This window comes from Dicentrarchus labrax, unplaced genomic scaffold (assembly GCF_905237075.1).
Source record: "Dicentrarchus labrax unplaced genomic scaffold, dlabrax2021, whole genome shotgun sequence".
In the NCBI taxonomy this organism is placed as follows: Eukaryota; Metazoa; Chordata; class Actinopteri; family Moronidae; genus Dicentrarchus; species Dicentrarchus labrax.
Genome location: NW_026136724.1, coordinates 11,859,348 through 11,879,455, shown reverse-complemented (window position 1 = coordinate 11,879,455; position 20,108 = coordinate 11,859,348). Strand labels below are relative to the sequence as shown.

Sequence of the window (20,108 nt, the reverse complement as noted above, 5' to 3'; positions counted from 1 at the left end):
AAACATAATAACATGTTAGGGGGCCCCAGGCGTTGGCTACCATGCCTAATGGTAAAGTTGGCTAGAAGCATGGCTGGTGGCAGAATGTAGTTTAATACTGAAATACATCAGGAAAACCCTTTTGAAACTCACGTTGAACTCTTTCTATTTCCCATAAGCTAGGTTGATTGTCGGCCTCTTTAACATCTGTGATGTCTGTGAGGATTACTTTCACCTCAGGCTAGATGTCATTTCAAAGTAGACACTTATCAACATGACAAGCGGCAAGTGTTGGAATGGGAACATGACCAGCTGTGAGGAGAGGAAAATGTGACCACTGGCAGAAATTTAGATATTGTATTCTTCAAGAATTTGTTCAAACTGAGATGTGAGTCAGACGTGAAAAAAACTCCTTTTCAAAAAATGCAGCTGGTTCTAGGATCTGGGAGTATCAAAGACCTTTTCATCTGTTGTGAGGAGGAACTGCTTGTTGTTGTAATGATTAACAAAGCAAGATTTTTCTTCCATAAAACATCATTTGGGTCAAGTTAAGGGTATAATTGGCTTTTATTTTCAAAGTAAAAGTGCATCTTTTTTGTGTATCTCCCAGAAATAAGATATTACACTTAAATGGGGTATCCGCAATGGCACCGCTTAAGGCAAACTGTTACCTATTAGAGGATTTTTTAAGCATATGTTTTACATGCCTTCTTACATTATTGAGCACAACGCAAAATTCAAACACATTTTGGCGCTTCAACAGCTGGACCTGAGGGGAATTATAATGATCAAGGATTTGGGTTGAAGAAGGTCTTTTAAGCCTTGAGGCAACGTAGAGAAGGAAGTGAAACAGTATTACCAAAGTGCAGATGGTGACAGACAAGTTAAAGAAGGAGCTGAGCAGGGCTGCAACTCAATATTAGGCAGATTTTATACATTCAGTGTATTTACCATTTATTTGTACTTCAGAATACAAATTTCCCCATAGCCTGGGTCTGAATGACAAAAATACAATTACAGTTTTACAAGGTTTGAAGGAGTAAGAGCAGGGTTTAAAAGGTCACCAATGCCTCATTGCATCAGTTGGACAGAAGTGGAAGAAATCCCCACAGGGGAAGCAAACTATTGTGTAAATTAAATTATTAGAAAGTGTTATTGTTAGGTCTGGTAGGACTGTGGACCGGGGTGCGGATACAGAACACTCAAGGCGGGTTAAGGTCAAGAGTTTATTGACCAAGAACTGAGTAACAAGTTGAGCTGCGTGGAAAAGGGCGAGGTGAGAGCAGGGGCAGGCAGTCCTGGACAACGGCAACCAGCAATCCAAAAAGATCCTCCAGGCAACACAAAAACACACTGGGTGCAGGAATCTTGAAAAGAGAAGAAACACAAAGCGTTAGTCCTGGTTCAGACAGAGAAACTCACACAAGACTAACTAAATACTCAAGAGACTAAATTGGCCTGAAGTACTCAACCATGAGAAGGTAAGGAATAATCTGGCCCCACATCTTAAGGCCAGGCGCTGATGAGGATTGCCAGCAGGTGTGTAACTCCACCAGGTGATCAGCTCAGTGCCAGGCATAACACACACACACAGAACACCACAGGAGAAACAAAAAACAAGGAACACAACCCCAAGTGTCACAGCACCAACTGTGACAGTTAGTTTGTAGCTGCCAACACTGCTCACTAAAAGAGACTGATAAAGTGCATACTGGTGTTCATTTCTGCTGCAGTGTAGAAGTGTTTGTATGATTTCTTTATGTGAAAGCAGTTTGCTCTTGTAATGTCTGTGGTTGACGAGAAACTGTGTGTGATCCAGAGATGCATGATGTACAGTAGTTGTGTTTCATCTGTGTTTCAGCCTTCATCACATTGTTAAATTATGTATTATTGTAGAGAAATGAGGACTACAATTCAGATATTAAATTCTGAATGAAACAACATTATGGCTGAAAGCTAAGGGATGATATGACACAGAGAAATAGAGAATGGAAACACGGAAATGAGGCTGGATTCATATTAGTAGTGCAACAACAAACCCGTCCCTGACCTCGTCACTACTGCTTGGTAGATTTGAGAACTATAATCAAATATATGCAGCAGTGTCTGAAGATCTCATTCATACTGAGCCGAAAGACCCCAAAGCGTTTATCATCTCTCCAACCAGAGAGAATGAGGGAAAGAAACCAACATAATAACACTCTAAAATCCTCCATTATTCCAGCTGAGACATCTGCTTCTGTAATGAAACCAACAAACAAACATACATAATTCAACCAGCCAGCCGGTTCTGCATTGAGTGAAAATGAGCAAAGAAACAAGAGTCCAATAATTATTGCAGTGGAAAAATGATAAAGTACCACACTTACACCTAAATGGCCTTATTTACACTCATTTGTTAGGAGCAATTCGGGAGGTGAAACACTTAGTTGTGTAGTCTCTGTGTGTGTAAAGTGTGTAGTGCACCGTACGGGAAAGTGCTTGTGTCATTTTTTATAACAAAACCAAACATTAGGTTGCAATAAAGTCAAGCTTAAAATTAGGGCACTAACAGTGGATGAGAGTAATGATGATGTTGCAACAGGGAATAAATCTAGGAATAGACCACACACACATTCACAGAGGAAAAGAAGAAGAAAAGTCTACAGCCATATTACTAAAACTGCTCATCCAGTTGATAAGCCAATAAAGTTTTGGTGCTTCCTGGTTTTCTTCCACATTGTACAGCCTACTGCACATGCACACATTAGTATTTATCTCCCCAACCCCGCCCACTTAGTCCTGCTCCATAGACTTCACATTGGGATGAGACACACAGCAAAGCTTTTCTGGGCTCTGAGAAAGTTTTACAAATTTAGGACCACAATGGTTTAAAAATCCATATTACAAATTGACCTTGTCTGGCATTTAGGTGTTCTTTAAACATTTATAATGGGGGTCTGTGAAGAAAATGCATTTTGGTACGCTGGGATTTTTTTTCCCATTGCAGTACTGGGAATGGCCACTTGGGCAGTTTGCCAGCAATACTGACTGGTGGCACTCTCTTAATACATCCATGGGTAGTTAGCATTTGAGCCAAATGCTAACATCAGCAAGCTAACAGCTTGCTAACTTGGTGATGTTTAGAAGGTATACTGCTTACGGTTGATTGTCTAATGCGAGGGTGCTGTATGCTGTACAGATTTTAAAGACCTTTTGGGATTTGTGGTTGCGGTACAAATAAAATTTACTTGACTTGGCTAATATTTGCAAATTTGCATTAAACACAAAATATGGCTGGGGCTGATGGGAATGTCCTTAGTTTTGCAGGTATTGAGCAATAAAACAAATGTCGGACAGATTAAAGTTAATTTAAATTTAATAGCAATGCATCCAATTGTTGTTGAGATATACTGTATATGCACGCACCCCTTAATGCATCCACACATTTACACAGACTTAGTGCAGAGACAGGCATGAATGCAAATACACACATCCTGCAGACAGGCGTAGGCATTTGAGAAAAGATTCTAATGGACTAGGAGACACACACACACACACACACACACACACACACACACACACACACACACACACATTTTAACTTTCATACACCATCTCTTTCCAACAGCTTTGCATACTCACATCTCAGCCTCACTTGTTATGTATCTGCAACAGAAAAACTTGACATGGAGATTGAGAAAAACAGAACATGAAAAATGGAAGAAAGGAAGTCAAGAGAGACAGAAAGAGATGGGGGGAGCAAAACATGAAAAGAAAGAAAAGAAGACAAAAAGCAAAAACAGTAATGGAGAGAGACCACAAGCAGATAGCGAGAAGAAAAAGAAGCCGAGACAAAGAAGCAGAGAGGGTAACAAAAATCGACAATTAAAGACAACGGGCAAGGGAGAGATGAATTATGCATCGATGTGACTGGAGGGCAGGAGGAAACCAATCTGGAGGGGAGGAGATGCCAGACTGATACAAGTGCCAGTCATCTCTACAGTGACCTTCTCTACCTCTTCAACTCCTCTGCTAAAACCAACAGTCTGACTGAGGAGGAGAGCAAGAGAGTTGAAGAAAAGGCAGAAGATGAATGCCAAAAAAATCAGTCTGTGAATTGGAAGAGAGTGAGGAGGAAAGGAATAAAAAAAGAGAAAGAGCAGAGACTGATGTGTAAATAAAAGATACAATGGGCTAAAAGAAGGCCGAGTGTAGAGAAAAATAAATAAGGGATGGCGGGAGGGAATACTGTAAAGAGAGTCAGGAAGATTGGGCTTTTAAGGATAGAAGCAGAGGAGGGGGATGAGAGCAGATAGGGGGGAGGGATAAAGAGATGGGACACTGGGGGAGCACCTTGACTTTGACTGCAGAGGTGAGAGGAGATGATGAAGTTGATTGCTATCTCTCGTTGACTTAAATGAAAGTATCACCGCCTCTGCTTTGACCTGAGCAGACACACATACCACAAACAAAAGATGCAGTTCCAATGCACATTTAAAGGCCCTAAAACCTTTACTACAAGTGATGGGATATGTGAGCACTCTTTTCTACCATCGTTGGAACAAGTTTGGTTGTTTCACATGAGAGATTAAAATTTTTCTCTGTGTTCTTCTCATTGGTTTGAAGGGGGCTAAATTATAAAAAGTTGATGTTGCATACTTCTGTGCACCAATCAAGATTTAGCAACATTTAATTCATATCTGATCAAACCACACCCAGTCTAGATGAAGCAGTTTCATTTGTTTTTGAGTGTTAAATTCTTATAAAATAATACCTAAAGATTTTTTTGGTTGTTGTATGTATTTAGTCATTAACATTTAAAGCTGCTTAAATCAATATTTTTACATCAACAATGGATCACATGACTACTTTAATGTGTCCCTATGTTAAAGGGAACGTTTGTTGTGACACAAAGAATTATCACCCAACAGTAGTTCTCCTCAACACTATGAAGCATTTTAGCGTGCTATTTTACTGTTTTGGTTCACTGTCACGTTCTCAGATGTGCCATTTTGGGCCATAGCATGCAGCTGTTTTAATCAAACGGGACACAGTCAGTGACCAGCTGGTAAACATAGTGGATCATTTAGCAGCTAAATAGTCCGATATTCCCCCCCCCCAGGAGTTGGTGGAGACCAAACCAGAGCTAAAAGCACAACTCTAAATGAATGCTAATGTTGCTTTGTATCTGGCATATGTATACATAGGTGACTGTTTGCTAACAAGGTAAACATATCAACCGATTATCAACTATAAGATGATGATATTTCAGTGTAATGCAGCTGCCCCCAAGTAGCCAAAAAATCAATTATTGTAGGTTTGATGCTATTAATAAATACTTACTACTCGAAGGCAAGTTATCAGGGTCTTATCTGACTGATGCACCATAATGATTAAAATTAAATTAAAAACACTACTTTACACTTACAGAAACAGTTTTACTGGCTGCTCGTATGTCAAATGTAAGCTGCAGTTGACCAAGACATAAATTACTAATGCCCTTAAAATTTCAGGAAGCTTCAGTTGAGGAGTCACAGACTAGGAATAGAAGGTAAATGGTAAATGGACCTGTACTTGTATAGCGCCTTTCTAGTCTTCCGACCACTCAAAACGCTTTTACAGTACATGCCACATTCACCCTTTTCACACACATTCACTCAGCGAGTCCATCGAACAGAAACTAATGCATTCATACACATTCACATTCGGGGTTCAGTATCTTGCTCAAGGATACTTCAACATGTGATGGCAGGAGCCAGGGATCGAATCCGCACTTCCTCTGAGCCACAGCCGCGGAAGGTCAACTATTACTGTAATAAGAACATAGATAATCCTGCTTTTATCTGGATGACAGAAATTTCCTCACCTCCAAAATGCAACAAGACCCAAACATGACCTCTGTGGCTTGGCATTGGTCTGTCACTAATGTCTCCTCACAATTCAGTCATTGCGCTACGATCAACCAAACTGACAAATAAACAATAAGTCAGCAACCTAATTGCATGGCCACAGTGTCTCCATTCAAACCAATTGGGGGACAGACAGCTGGTCAGCCTATTAAGAAATAACTATGTAACCAGTGTCTCTGCTAGTCAACCAAGCAGTTACTTAAGATATACAGATAGTCAGTCAGATTTACATCCAGTCAACTACTCTGTCAACAAAACAGATAGTCAATCAGTCTGTCACCCACTCTGAAAACTAGCCAGTCATTCAAATGTCCACAAATCAGTCAGTCACCTAGTCAAATGACAGACAAATAGTCAGCAAACCACTCAGCGGTTCAGTCAGACTGTCAGATTTGTCACAACAGAACCCTTCTGAGCGACACAGTAAGAAAGCAATTTTTGCCTGCGCCAAACGCGTCAACGCACAGTCCTGAAGAATGGATTGAATATGTCAAGTGTTTGAATGGAATGAGGGGGGAAAAAATGCCACATGGAAGACATAAATCACGTCTCTGTTTGACATGAAACAGACAAAAGAGGACGGAGCACAATGTAGGAGTCAAGACACACATGAACACATCAGAATTGGGAAAGCAAGTAATTGAAAGTGTATATACACAAATGGACAGGAGCATGCACATCCAGTAAATGTCTTTCAAACTACAGACAATCCCAAAATGACACATAAACAAGGCCACACATACTGACATTACATAAAACTATGCCGGTTGAGCTGCTTGTTCGGTTTATTTGAAATAGGCAATGACGTCAAAAAAACAGCAGGGGCTAGCTCAAATAGTGGGTTGCCACCGGTTCACCGTAAGATGCCACAGCATCTTTCGCTGTTTATGGGGTATAACGGTGGCAAACAAGGGCTACTCATATAGGCCTACTAGCAAACCATATACAACCAAAACAGTAGTCTGTCGTACTGTAGAGAAAAGAGGATATCCGACTGCAACTGCAGGTGTTTGTAGCATCTGCTAGTGAGATACCGACATTTATAGTTTATAAATGTTAACACTTGGCAGTATTAGACTTGGTAGCATTTTTATGACCCTATTTGTGCATTTCTTTTCAGGGTTTCTTTGATTATTACAATATTTGATTTATATTACAGTCTGTTATGTTGCAGTGCTGAGGAAAGAAATTGGTTGCAGCCTGTTTTTTTTAATTTAAAATGCAATGTGAAAGGGGCGCCCGGTTAGCTCAGTGGGTAGAGTGGTTGATTTCGGACACAGCCCTTGTTTGCCACCGTTATACCCCATAAACGGCGAAAGATGCTGTGGCATCTTACGGTGAACCGGTTGTAACCCACACAAACATCTCAACCTGGCATCTCAACCTGCCACTGGAAATGCCATATAAACGGCGAAAGATGCCGTGGCATTTCAGGAAAAATCGTTGGCATCTCAACCTGCAACCGGAAATGCCACTGCGACCTGCCGATGCCACTATTTGAGCTATCTGTCTCTCCAAAAAAAGCAGTCAGTCAGTCTTAGAAATGGCAAGTGCAAAAGACAGAGGCTCTGCCAGCATCGTTTCGGTCTGCTTTACGGATTTAGTCTTACTTATGACAATGGTAATGGTAAACTGGTGGATAAAATGGGGACTGTGCAACACGTGGCTTATGCTAGCAGTATTATTTCCAATATGATGAACCATTTACATTGACATCTCCCCAGTATAGCTATTGACAGCAAAGGGGGAGATTGTCTGGTAGGAAAGAGAAACTCCTTCAGCATTTAAACAAATTCTTCATGCAGTTGTAGAGGGTGCGGAAGTTTGAGTATGAATAGTAATGTGACCATTTTTATGTAAAAATAACAAAGCAGCACTTTTAGTTTACACTTTAGTGTAATCTATTCTTTTAATTAAAATTTGGTAGTATTAGTAACCGTTATGTTCCTTATGTTATTAGCCAGAAGTTTGTTGGCAAACAGTGAACTTTATTTTTGCCAAATACCAAATACTAAAACTTTCCAGCCCCTAACACGCATAAAAAATATGATGTGATGAGCGAACATTTTATTAATTCTTGTTCAGAGGCAAAAGCACCATCATATCCACAACAGAAAGGAGATTATATGCATCATACAAATATTAAGTGCAATTTAAGATGACACACACATAGCCTAAAAGCATAAATGCACAGATCTACACACGTTTGCACACAAAAGCTTGCTTTTATAAGCATATACAAAAACATACAAGCAAACAGGCTATGACAAGAATTCAAAGAATATAATGACATCAAAATTCCCTTGGTGAAAGCCCAATTATTTGCTACAAAATGCTTGTTGCAGGCTGTTAACTCACACAAACACGGCCCTGACCTGTCAACGTCTCTCCGGAAGATTTTATGCTTTTATGGCAGTTTTCAAACTTGGAGAAATGGAGGAGATGTTGCCTTGAGAGACTCACAGACAAAACAGTGTGGATTTTTTCTTTTTTTTTTTTTTACCATAAACAGATCCTAGCAGTGCTTTGTGGCTGCTTTGGCTTCTACTATTTTACACACTGTCTGCCAAGAAATGTCTGCCACAAGTCTATGTTTTACATCTATTCTGTCAAAAAGTCTTGTCTTTCTTAAAACGTGAAAATTGTTTAAACCATTGGAGGTTTTCTGAGATACAAGTGTCAATATCCTAAAGCAAAAACAACTGCTACAGATCACTGTATGATAACAGCAGACAGGAGAACTTTAGAATAAGTCTAGGTGCTTGTCCTGAATTTTAATGTCTGAGGCTTAGAAATCCTGTGACCATTTAGTCAAAAGGTGTTTAAGTTTGTATGGCTGCCAATAGCCAGGTTTCCATCCAGATGTAGATACAATTTTCACTGAATTTTAAAATGTGCATTTATGTGCTTTTCCGTCCTCTACTGTTATGCAGATATTATAAGTTGGTTTATTGAGATAAGCAGTAGGTAGCGCTAATTCTCCAGTCAGATGCCATTATAGAATATAGTATAGTTTTAATATAAAATTATTCTTCAATAAAAACCTGTACCAATTAAGGTGACTTGAAACTAGAAACGTATAAACGTACAAAGCTGCACTCTTAAGACATCACACTGTGCTTGATTTATGTTTATGTGTAATTTACTTATAGCTATTCACTTAGTCCCTTAGTTAACTGGAAAGACACAAGATCACTTTTCAAACTGATCATTGAAAATAGGCCAAACTAGTAGAAAGCTCTTTTTTTCAATTTATGCATCGAGATTCGGGCGATTACTGGTGTTCACATGTTTGTAGCCTTGTTAAGTAGACAGTAAACAGTTCATGATGAAAGAGATCTGGTTGAAAGCAGTCCATGTATGCCTGATAATGCCTTGGAACAGTTGTAACAGCTAGCCAAGCTCTCTCGTTGCTTCTGACACTCTCCTCCCTTTCCTCTTGTCTTTGTTCATCTTTATTGCTATCTATGCTTCCCTTGTTTCCCTTTTCTTTTCATCCTTTTTCCAGTATCCATGGGCTCTCTCCAATTTCTATCATTATCTCCCTCTATCTCTCTCAGTCTATCTCCCTTTGCTTTGGCTGCAGTCCTGTTTGGCCTCTCTCTCTCTCTCTCTCTCCCTCCCTCTCTCTCAGATCACTGGTCTATCTGTGCTGAAGCCTGAGGAAATCGGCATCCGGTGAAGCTGCATCCTTCCAGAGCTTGACATCGATTAAAAGAAAACAAAAAAACATGTTAACCAAAATACAAATAATTTCTGGTTCAACTTGAATCACAGCTGGAGGACATGGTAGCTTAAACTGCTTGGAATACTTCAGTGATGGAAGACAAACCCACATTTTTGGTTATATTTTGGAAATTGGGGCCTGAATCTAATGTAAGCACTTCCAGTTAATTCCAGTTGACTTGTGGCCAGGAGTGTGTGTGCAAGAGAGAGAAAGAGACACAGAGAGAGAGAGATATATATATATGTGCATTGGTTTGTTGCCATGTGGCTTCGGGAAGGAAGCCATGTGGACCTATTGTGGATAAGTGGACTGACAGGAGCCAGTGGAGTGATGAATGAGTGGTCAACTTGCTTATGACACACACACACACACACACACACACACACACACACACACACACACACACACTATCTACCCTATCATATTTCTGTATACCTGAACACAAACACTTCAACGTGTGAAAGGGTTGGACATGCACAGTCAATTAGATAGGATAGGATATAAATTATAATCTATGCGTAAATTTTGTCATTTGCCCGACTGTGCACGTGTTAAAAAAGCTGCTATTCGAAAATACTATTGATGCTATTTCTTGTCAGTGCATCTTGTCTTTTGCACAAGTGTACTGCATTCCCATCCTTTCATTTGCATACACCATTTTCTTGTTTTTAAAAACTGTTTGTGATATGACAACACTTCGTACAAACTACTTATTTTCTAAGAGTCTATAGCAATGCTGCTGCTCTATAAGGCTGTGCTTTAAAGGCACAATTGTGCTTAATACTGAGCTGAACTAAATGCTAATATTAACATGCCAACAATTATTTAGCATTATGCAGATGATACGCAGCTGTACCTCCCTATAAAACCCAATTATCAGATTGGACCTTCTACCCCTGCTAAATGTCTAGATGATAATTTCTCTAGCACCACTCAAACTGTTATACAATCACATCAAACCCTATGGCATAATATTTGACAAAAATCTGAAATTAGACAGAAAATCTAGTTTCTTCCAGCTCAGAATCTAAGATTAGGACTTTCCTATCGCCTAAAGATTTTTAAAAAGTCACCCATGCTCTTATATTCTATTGCAACTCTCTATTATTTGGTATCAACCATGCCTCTATTCACCATTTACAACTAATAGAGAATGCTGTGGCCAGACTCCTGTCCAAATGTAAAGAAAGGGAACATATTCCTCCTGTACTAGCATCTTTGCACTGGCTCCCCGTCCGGTACCAAATTCCTTACAAGATTATTCTGTTTGTGTTTAAAGCCCTGCTTGGTTTCACCCGAAGCTGTACTAGCAACTTCTATCCTGATACAGTACAGCAAGGAACCTCAGATCTACAGATCAAGGGCTGTTAACGATCCCACGATCTTGTTGAAAACTTTTTGGAGACAGGGCGTTCTCAGTAGCTGCACCAAGACTCTGGAAAGACTCCTTGAAAATAAAAGAATAGCAGAATTTCTGGACTCTTAAGACTCCCTTTTACTTCCTTGTCTACCACTGCAATGATTCTAGATATGATTTGCATTCTACATTTAACTTGACATTAACCATGCTAACATGCTGATGCTAAAGTACAGTACAGCTGGGGCTGATGGGAATGTCATTATTCTTTAGGGAATTTGGTCATAGATACATAGGATACATTACAATTTCATCCTGAGGAGGACATGACTGACCAAATTTCATAGAAATGCATTTCAGTAATTGTTGAGACATTTCACTCAAAACTACAAATGTGAACCTTGTGGCACTAGGAAAAATCGGGATCACCAAAGTCAAGAGAAATTGTCTGGGAACCATGAAACCCAAATATCGACAATTTGGGTTGGTGGCTCGAAGAGCGTTGGCTGTTAAATCCTAAGCATCACTATTTCACACATGTCATTTATATCAATGTTTCCTACTGCAGCTTTAATACCGACAGACAGACCCACATTGCTATCCACAGAGCATTCTGCTGTTAGCATTCTAAAACGATCATGAAGGCACACATTAAAGGAGACTATAGAATAGATACAGGAGGAAGATAGAGTAGTTTTAGAGAATGTGAAACAAAAGTCACATTTAAATTGTCCCCAAAAACATTATAGAGGAAAAGCTCTGCTGCTGTTCAAATATTTAGCAAGACAAGACACCAGGCACTTTGTTAATATCCATTCCAACCAGCCAACACACACACACACACACACACACACACACACACACACACACACACACACACACACACACACACACACACACAGGCACACACACAATAGTTTGAATAAATGAATATGCTGCAGCTGTAGGTAACCTTCACTCCTCTGTGAAACATCTGTTACTGCATTGCAGAGGCTGTTGGAAGGCAGAAGGAAAAAAGAACACTTTTGTGTGTATGTGTCTTTCTACACAGAGAAGTTATTTTGTTGAGATAAATAGTGTAGAAATAAAGGTGCAGAGGTGGGGAGCCTTGACAGACAGAAAATGCCGGGGTCAGATTCTGAGGCCAGGAAATATAAAGAGAACACTGAAAGAAGACGAGGGGGGTTGAGGTATACATGAAGAAACGCAGCATGAGATGGACAGAAAAAAACTGAGAGTAGTAGGTAGGGAGGGAAAGGATGGGAGAGAGGAAAGGGAAGTCAGAAATGTACTTCTTTCATTATGAGAAATTGTGAACATGTATACATTCAATGGAGTAGAGGTTAGGTTTGCAGGCCTGAATATGAAAAGAGCATCTTCAAAAGAGAGCAAAAGAGACGGAGGAGGAGGGTGGATAGCAGTAAAGAGCTTTCATGGCCACAGAATGTTAACATACATTTCATATATTGCAGAGGTTAGATTTGAGGGCCAGGAGATGAAAAAGCAAAAAAAGGGAGAAGGAGGAAGAGGTGGAAGCCTTGTAGCTTTAGCAGAACAAAATGCCTGAAATGGATCGAAGGTCAGTTTAGGCGTCGAGCAAAAGAAAGAGCAACATGGAAAAACAGCAATGAAGGGGAAACAAAGGGGCACGTGGTTTCATGAGGTCTGACTGAGATAAAAAAAAAAAACAGAAGGAGCAAAGAGCAAGAAGAGGCAGTGTAAAGTACATGTAGTAGAGTATTACTGTGTGAGTGCAAGGTGAAACATATATAAAGGCTTTTGTTGAGACCAAAGCATTACCACAAATTACCATATAAGTTTAGCATGTGCAATGCTGTGTAGCAGTCAGTCATTATGGTACGGATTTGACAGCAGAACCTTGCTTCTAACTCACGATTTCCCTGCATGATGTTGACAGTTCACAGTAGATGTAGCCAGACTGAGCACCTGTTGTAATGTTGACCTGAGCCTTGCATTAAACAGTTCAAGAACATACTGTATGTTTCCTGGGATTATTCTACACATTACCCCCACCCAAACCCCTCAGCAATGACTAATCCATCCTGTTGGCATCATTTTCAATCGACACAGTGGAAGTGGTTATCTTAAAGTTTTTCCTATCAACGCTACAAAACTGCCCGCTTGTGTGCCCCGATGGTATAAAAACATGATAAAAGATGATCAAGTGCCCTTTACGGTACCCTTCCTGCAGGGAAAACATAATGCAGGCTACATGCATCACAAGTGTACTGCAGGTTTTAGGTATTTTATTTGCTGCTGGAATTGAAGTGCAAAAACAGGTGTGGAGATATACATTACTGCTTTGCACATGTGGTGGATTGACAGGCTAATGCATACCTCTTGACTATGAAATTTCAGAATATACAGAGAGAGAGAGAGAGAGAGAGAGAGAGAGAGAGGGTTGTTGGAGACTTAGATAAGTTAAAATAACGAAGGAGAGAGAAAGAGGAGGGTAACAGAGTAAGCAATTTTCTCCTCACACCAAAATAAGGTCAAATTGGGCCATTTTGAACAAGTCCTCATCTGACAATCGAATGTCAGCGGAATGAATAGAGGTGCTTGAGGCGCTAGAATGAAAGACAGAACGGTGGGACTGCAAAAAATAAGAAGTCGAGGAAAAAGTAAAAGAATGAGGTGAAGGGGACGTGACATGAGAGGAATGAAATTAAAAAATAAAGGCGTGAGTGAGAAAAATCTGAGTCAGAAACAACAAAGGGGATACAGGTGACGATAAAGACATGAAACAGGAGGGGCACTGGAGTGAGAAACAAGATGATACGGACAAGACATTGAGAAAATGTGAGAGCGGCTCGTAACATCTGCTACAGCTTGTGAAATGGTTTTCTAAAAGGTCAGATTCGTGGTAGGGCATTTAGGGATAAGTGGGGTAGTGCTAGTTCAGGTCTTTGCTGCCTTTAGGCGCATTAGAGGCGTGTGTCATCCAACATTTAACCCTGCCTGCCACAGAGACAATGGTGCAATGTCACTGAAATGAGCATATTACCTTTATCACACATTACCATTTGTCATTCTTTACAAAGGCTCCACAATAGATGTGAGGGCGGGAAAATGTTGCCAGCGGTGTTACTGACTCAAATCCTCCTGAGAGTATGTCTGCATGTGAGCTTGATGTATATGCAAATTGGGTTTAAGTAGTCATCACACTCAATGCGCCTCTCTCTCTCTTTCTCTCTGTAGCTCTGCCTCTTACCTGAAAAAGGAGGAGTCATTATGAAATGACATGCAGCGGTCTTTGTGTGTGGCATTTGTGTCCTCTAGTAATGGCTCATCACGTAGATATGACAGTTGTTGATACTGATATCACTGACTGAATTAAACACGTTTGCATTGCGGATTTGTGTGCATTTGTGTGTGTGTGTGTGTGTGTGTGTGTGTGTACAGAACACAAATAAATCCCAGGAGTAATCAGCTTATGGCAATTTCTCCATTATACTGTTATTACAGGGTTTACAGAAATATAGTACAGGGGTATCATAATTGTAATGGCAGACGGTGTGTGTCACACACTTCAAAAATCAATACTATTTGTGTCAGTGGCTCAATGAGATGGCGTGAGTGGTGTTGGGTTCAATGTGATTGGTTGTATTAACCTCATTCCCAGCATGGTTGTGTGCCTGCCAAAGGCTATTTAATTCTAAGTGGTAATTATGCGGTGCTAAACGGATGTGCCATTCTATACACATCGGTGTGTGTATCGGAAAGCACATATTTCCATTTCAGTGGTTTTCAAAAGTTTGACTACAAAATGCAGTTTCTCCATATCTGTGCTGTGCTGGGGGGGGGGCTGATTGGCAGTATATTGTCCACTGGTAATTACTGCTTATAGCTATTAGTCTCCCATGTGGCGAGGCTGGAGTTTGACCATGCATGCCAGCAGCAGGCCTCCTGAATGCTTCACTTTTAGCTTGCGCAACCCTGCCTGTATGTGTGCGACACTTTGGATCGGTGTGTGTGTGTGTGTGTGTGTGTGTGTGTGTGTGTGTGTCATGTGCTCCTGCAAACACTACGACAGAAAACCTTGGATAAAATATTTTATGTTTTGGTTTTCAGTTATGGGTTTTACATTTAGATATTAGAGTTGGCTAAATGTCTATTGATGAGTTTAGAAATTAATGTGTTGGGATGTTAAGCTAGACAAAGTCAAAGGAAGAGTTTTTGGAATTATGTTTATTTACGTTCCTGATTAGAGTTGAATGAGAAGATCGATATCACTAGCTGCCAGTTAGCTTAGCCCAACACAAAGACCTTCTGTCGCTGTTTGATGCATATTTCACTTACAGACATAAAAGTGGTATAAATAGTTTCAACTAACTCTTGGCAAGAAAACAAATTAGTATTTCCAAAAATGATGAACTATTCATTTAAGTTTTAAGGTATACATTTGGTGTAATTATTGTCAGGACTTAATCATATTTTATGTCTCTACACCAAGTTACTGATAAGCTCACTTTACATGGACATGAAGCCTGTTTTGCCTCCATTTACAATTTTTCAGTGCATATTAATGAAGGACAGATTACATCATTTTTGAGGTTAGAGGTGTTGACATTAGCATCATGAGGGAGATGTTATTCATCTGATAAGTAATTACCTCCAACAAAATAATCTGTGTTATGCCGCGGAGTCTTTTCAATATTGATTTTCAAAGTCTAATGTGTCTCTAGAATTGAGTGTGTGTGTGTGTGTGTGTGTGTGTGTGAGAGACAAGGACGAAAGGAAGGTGTTGCCCTATCACGTTGCAGTCTCCTGACCATATGACATTTGAAGAACAAGAAAGATTATTAGTGGCTGTGGGCCATGCATACACAAATACACACACTCTCTCTCTCACACACACACACGCCTAGCTGACTGGATTAAATTTTTGAGTCCAGAGAGGTATTAATGACAATCTGAGAGGATGCTGAACGTGTATGTGTGTTGTGGTGAAGGGGTGGGGCAATGGATTGTGTAACTGTTTTAATGACTATATAAAGAAAAAGAAAAAATATAAAGAGATCAATAAAAAATTTATTTGAACAAGTGTTTCCTGAAACATCGCTGCCATATGTATTTCAAAAGAAAACCTTTCCAGTTCTTAACTCAGTTTCAAAAACTGCACATAATTGATTTTTACAAGAGCTATGCAGAGTCCACAGGAGGTCATTTTAAGTAATAATTGGATCCCAAAAATTCAAAACTTTTTATTAAAATGGAACCTAATTCTCAACTTCTGAGCTGGAAACAACTCTTATTATCCATATGATGAATCTAAAGGGACACTCTTTACAGTAATATGTTGAGTGAAGCACCTTCAGAGATTTAACTCTGCCTCAAGTGGCAACACGTTTGAGTAATGTAAAAGTGCTTCCACTAACAGTAAGGTCATGAAAATGTTGAAAGCAGATTTTTAATAATCTTGTTTCTCTCAGTACCTGTCTCAGGCTTGGTCCTCTTCTCATCTCTCAGAAGGTGAAAAATCATTCGAAGAGAAAGGGAAAGTAAAGCTCTCATTAAGTGACAGAGACAATCAGAGAGTCTGTGTCAGCCTTGATATGTGAGCTGGTTTCAATCCCCTGTCTTAATAAGGGAAGGAGAGAAATTCAATACACTTATAGATAAAGTAAGTCCATAGAAACCTGTTGCCAATTATCAGGCTGCATCCATCCCTTAAGTGTTTCTGTGTGTGTGTTTGCTTGTGCATAACTGCATGTGTACTGTATGTGTGCTAATTCTTATAATACATTCCCGTGGGCATATGTGTATCCGTAGACATTATGATTATTATAATGTGTCTCTGCATTTGTCAAACATCAAGTCAGTTCTCTATCAGTGGATTCCACAGTACAGTGCATGTATGAGCAGACAATTTTGACACTGCTGTCTGCATGCGTACACAATATGCGTGTTGTGGTGTGGATTGTCACATAATCTCATAATCTTGAGAAAAGAAAGGCTGTGGCAGAGACAAAAATAGGACAGAGAGAGAATATTATGAAGAAAAAATAAGACACCAGAGAAGAGGAAAGAAATAACTGGACTGATATACTGTCAGTCTATTCAAAAGATAACACATATTCTGTAGAAGAGCATAAAACAAGAATGCAATAACGTCAGAATGTGTGATGGAAAAAGAAAAAATGGCAAACTGAAATAAATGTTAAAACTCAAGGAGTGATTAACTGTCTGTGTTTACAATTGCGAGGGGGAGAAATGTGAAGAGGACACTATATTTTGATTTAATTCAGAACACACATGAAACAATTCTGTTAAAACTGGGAGGGAGAAAACAAAACTGTCATGTAACTGCAAAGGAAGAGGAGGAGAAGTATATACGTATGTACAGAGGCAGATAAGCTTTTAAATGCTACATGATGGATTGAATAAACTCCTAAATCCTCTAAAGTAGTTCTCCCAGGACTTTTGTGTGTATCTTGAAACCCCAAAGATGACTTAAATAATAATTTTCATCTACTAAAGGTCGATATTTTTCTTTCTAAACCACATCGTGAGGCATAAATATAAACGTATCCATCAATTTGAGACTCTGTTCATCAGGTAGAGCATGTATGCATACTGTATGTGTGAAGCGCAGCAGGTGGGAAAAGGTTCTGTATTGTTAATGTGAAAAATGTGGGTGTCTGAATGAATGCTCTTGTGTGTGGTCCGGTGGGTAAAATAACCATTGATTTCTTTTTGTTTCAGACCAGCTGGGGTTGTCAGGTCCTTTTGTTGGATCAATAGTTTCAGCACATTACCGTGCTCATACAGTAGCTGACCAGTGAGGGAATGAGTCACTCTCTTTGCAATGATCCTGTGTGGCTGAGTATGTGTGTGTGTGTGTGTGTGTGTGTGTGTGTGTACCTTGCAGGAGACTCATCTACAGATTTGCCTTTTTTTTTAACCAAACTTGGCAGCAGAAAAATGTTTCATGACTCTTTGATCGATCGATGCTATCAATCAAAATGTCGAAAGCGCAGTTCTGTGGGAATATTGTGAGTGTGTGTGTTTGCGTTTGGTGTGTGTGTCTCCAAGCTCTTAAGTGGGAAGAACTGGAGACAAAAGATTGAAAACTGAAAACAAAACTTTGAATTGAAAATTGAATTTGTGCATCCAACTGTGAGCAGCAGAGGGAAAAAAAAGTAGTCAAATTCTGTATTCAAATAAAAACAGCAATAGACCTTTTTCACAGCAGTCATTTTGACATGAAACAGTAAGGTACCCACAGCTGGCCTTGGTTGCTTCTTGTGTTGGCCGCCCATGTGCAGGGCTGATTACGTGGCTTGATGGTGAAGGCTATATGGCTGCGGGCATTAGGGGTGCATATATGGTAATATATGGTTGATACGGTAATAAAAATAAAAGCATGTTGCAATTATTTCGACAGATACTGCGATATGATTAGTGGGAATGATCGTGTTTGCAATCACAATTTTAATTTTCTCTGTAAAAAAAAAACTATTGAAATCATGCTAATGTGACATTTGTTTGGTTCCGTAGCAAACAAACATGTTTTCTTACATCTGGAGAACAAGATTTGTTGGCCATAGAATCTCTCCAGCACTACAGTACTTCATGATAATGCTGTTTTCTTACACATTTTCACTTTATCAAAAAATGGCAGCCTCTTGAGATTTGGATAATTCACTCAGCCATATTGCAATTTTAATAATATTGCAATTAATTGTGCAGCACTAATGAGCATCCAGCATCACTGAATGTCAAATGTTGAATGCCGGCTTGTTTAGTCGATCGTACTTTTTTATCCTTTATCTGACTGACCATGGTGCTGAAATAGCCGATTATCAGAGCTATTCTATGCTTAAATGTCAGCAGGTTGCTGTTTAATGATAAATCCATGGCACTGTCCACTGTGGTGAAATAAGGGCCCATTACAGGTCCTCTCCCCCTCAGTGACAAGGTAACATCTGTGTTTACCTTACAATGGCATGTCAAAAAGGTATATACCTTAATAAAGAATTACAAAAGGAGCCGACTCAAATCCCAGCTCAGATGTGCTGTTTTACCAAGGACTGTGTGTCAGATTTTGTCGTGGACTGCAGCAGAGAGGGAAGTCAAAAAGCTGAGATGTTGCAGATAACGTACAACCTAGAGTTCATTTATTTCATTTTCTGTCTGTTTTCCTACTTTCTTTTGTCTCTTGAGCCTTACACACAACTTCACAGACAAAGTGAAGCACATGTAAATGAATACCTCAAACAAAACCTCATACTGTAACCCTTATAACCTCTTGTTTGCCCTCAGTGTTGTTGGGCAAATTATAAAAAAAAACTGTAATGAATTGCTCATTACACATTAGGCCCACTTTTTTTTTTTTTACTCAGCCCAGCTTTGTTAAAGATGCCTTTAAGCAACTCCAAATCCTGTGGTCTAACAAGCAGGCAGCCCTACAATTTGGAGGGATTTACTGAACATCCAGCAGCTAGCTTAGCCTCGGTGACTGCACACAGCTCTCCACAAGTCCACACCTCAGCTACGCGCTTCACACACCTCCAGCTCTAAACAAAACTAGGTGAATCTTCAGCGTAGGCTTATCTGTGGCTAAAGTTCTCACAACATGAAGAACTCACAACATGTCAATAGGATTACTTTGGAATTGCTGGGAGTCACATTTCTCCTGTTTTTATAGAGGTCCCCCACCTCAAGCCCCTACAGCCAAACTGGTATTAGCCATCTAAGTCCCGGTTAGATTGCAAACAAGCTGACAAAATGTCAAAGTAATGGAGTTTTACAATTAGTAACTGTCATCCCCTACACTACTTGTTACTGAAAAAAGTACTGCAGATGCAGCTGTTCTCGTTGTAACTGTCTATTGATGCTCTCTTTGTACATTTGCAGGTACAGTGCTAACTAATACATTAGCAGTAGAAGTCAGACTTCTGGATTTGCAGAGAATGTTATAGAAAGGGTTGAAATAGCCACAATATATATGTGTTAAATTGTCCTCATTGTCACTCAGCAGTACTTTCCTAAATGTGCTTGGTTCCTTTCGACCTCAACAGTGAGATATCTTTGGAATCATTAGTTGTGTGCATAAGATTCATGACCATGCTCCTGTTTCATGTACGTATGCGTGTTCACTCGTGACAGTTTTTGTTGCTGGCCATGCACA

The 20,108-nt window shown here is 39.7% G+C and overlaps 1 protein-coding gene across 5 annotated transcripts in view; it reads right to left on the bottom strand.

Annotated features, from left to right (window-relative positions):
• Positions 1 to 1,002: 1,002 nt before the first annotated feature.
• grm8a (glutamate receptor, metabotropic 8a) overlaps positions 1,003 to 20,108 on the bottom strand; it is a 444,440-nt gene continuing 425,334 nt past the window's right edge. For 3 of the 5 annotated variants that reach the window (XM_051393028.1, XM_051393027.1, XM_051393029.1), the window contains exon 15: positions 1,003 to 1,346. In XM_051393028.1, the coding sequence (XP_051248988.1) occupies positions 1,198 to 1,346 (149 nt within the window). In that variant the 3' untranslated portion in view covers positions 1,003 to 1,197. The remainder of the gene's footprint in view (positions 1,347 to 20,108) is intronic. The other 2 variants (XR_007882612.1, XM_051393030.1) reach the window with 2 other exon arrangements.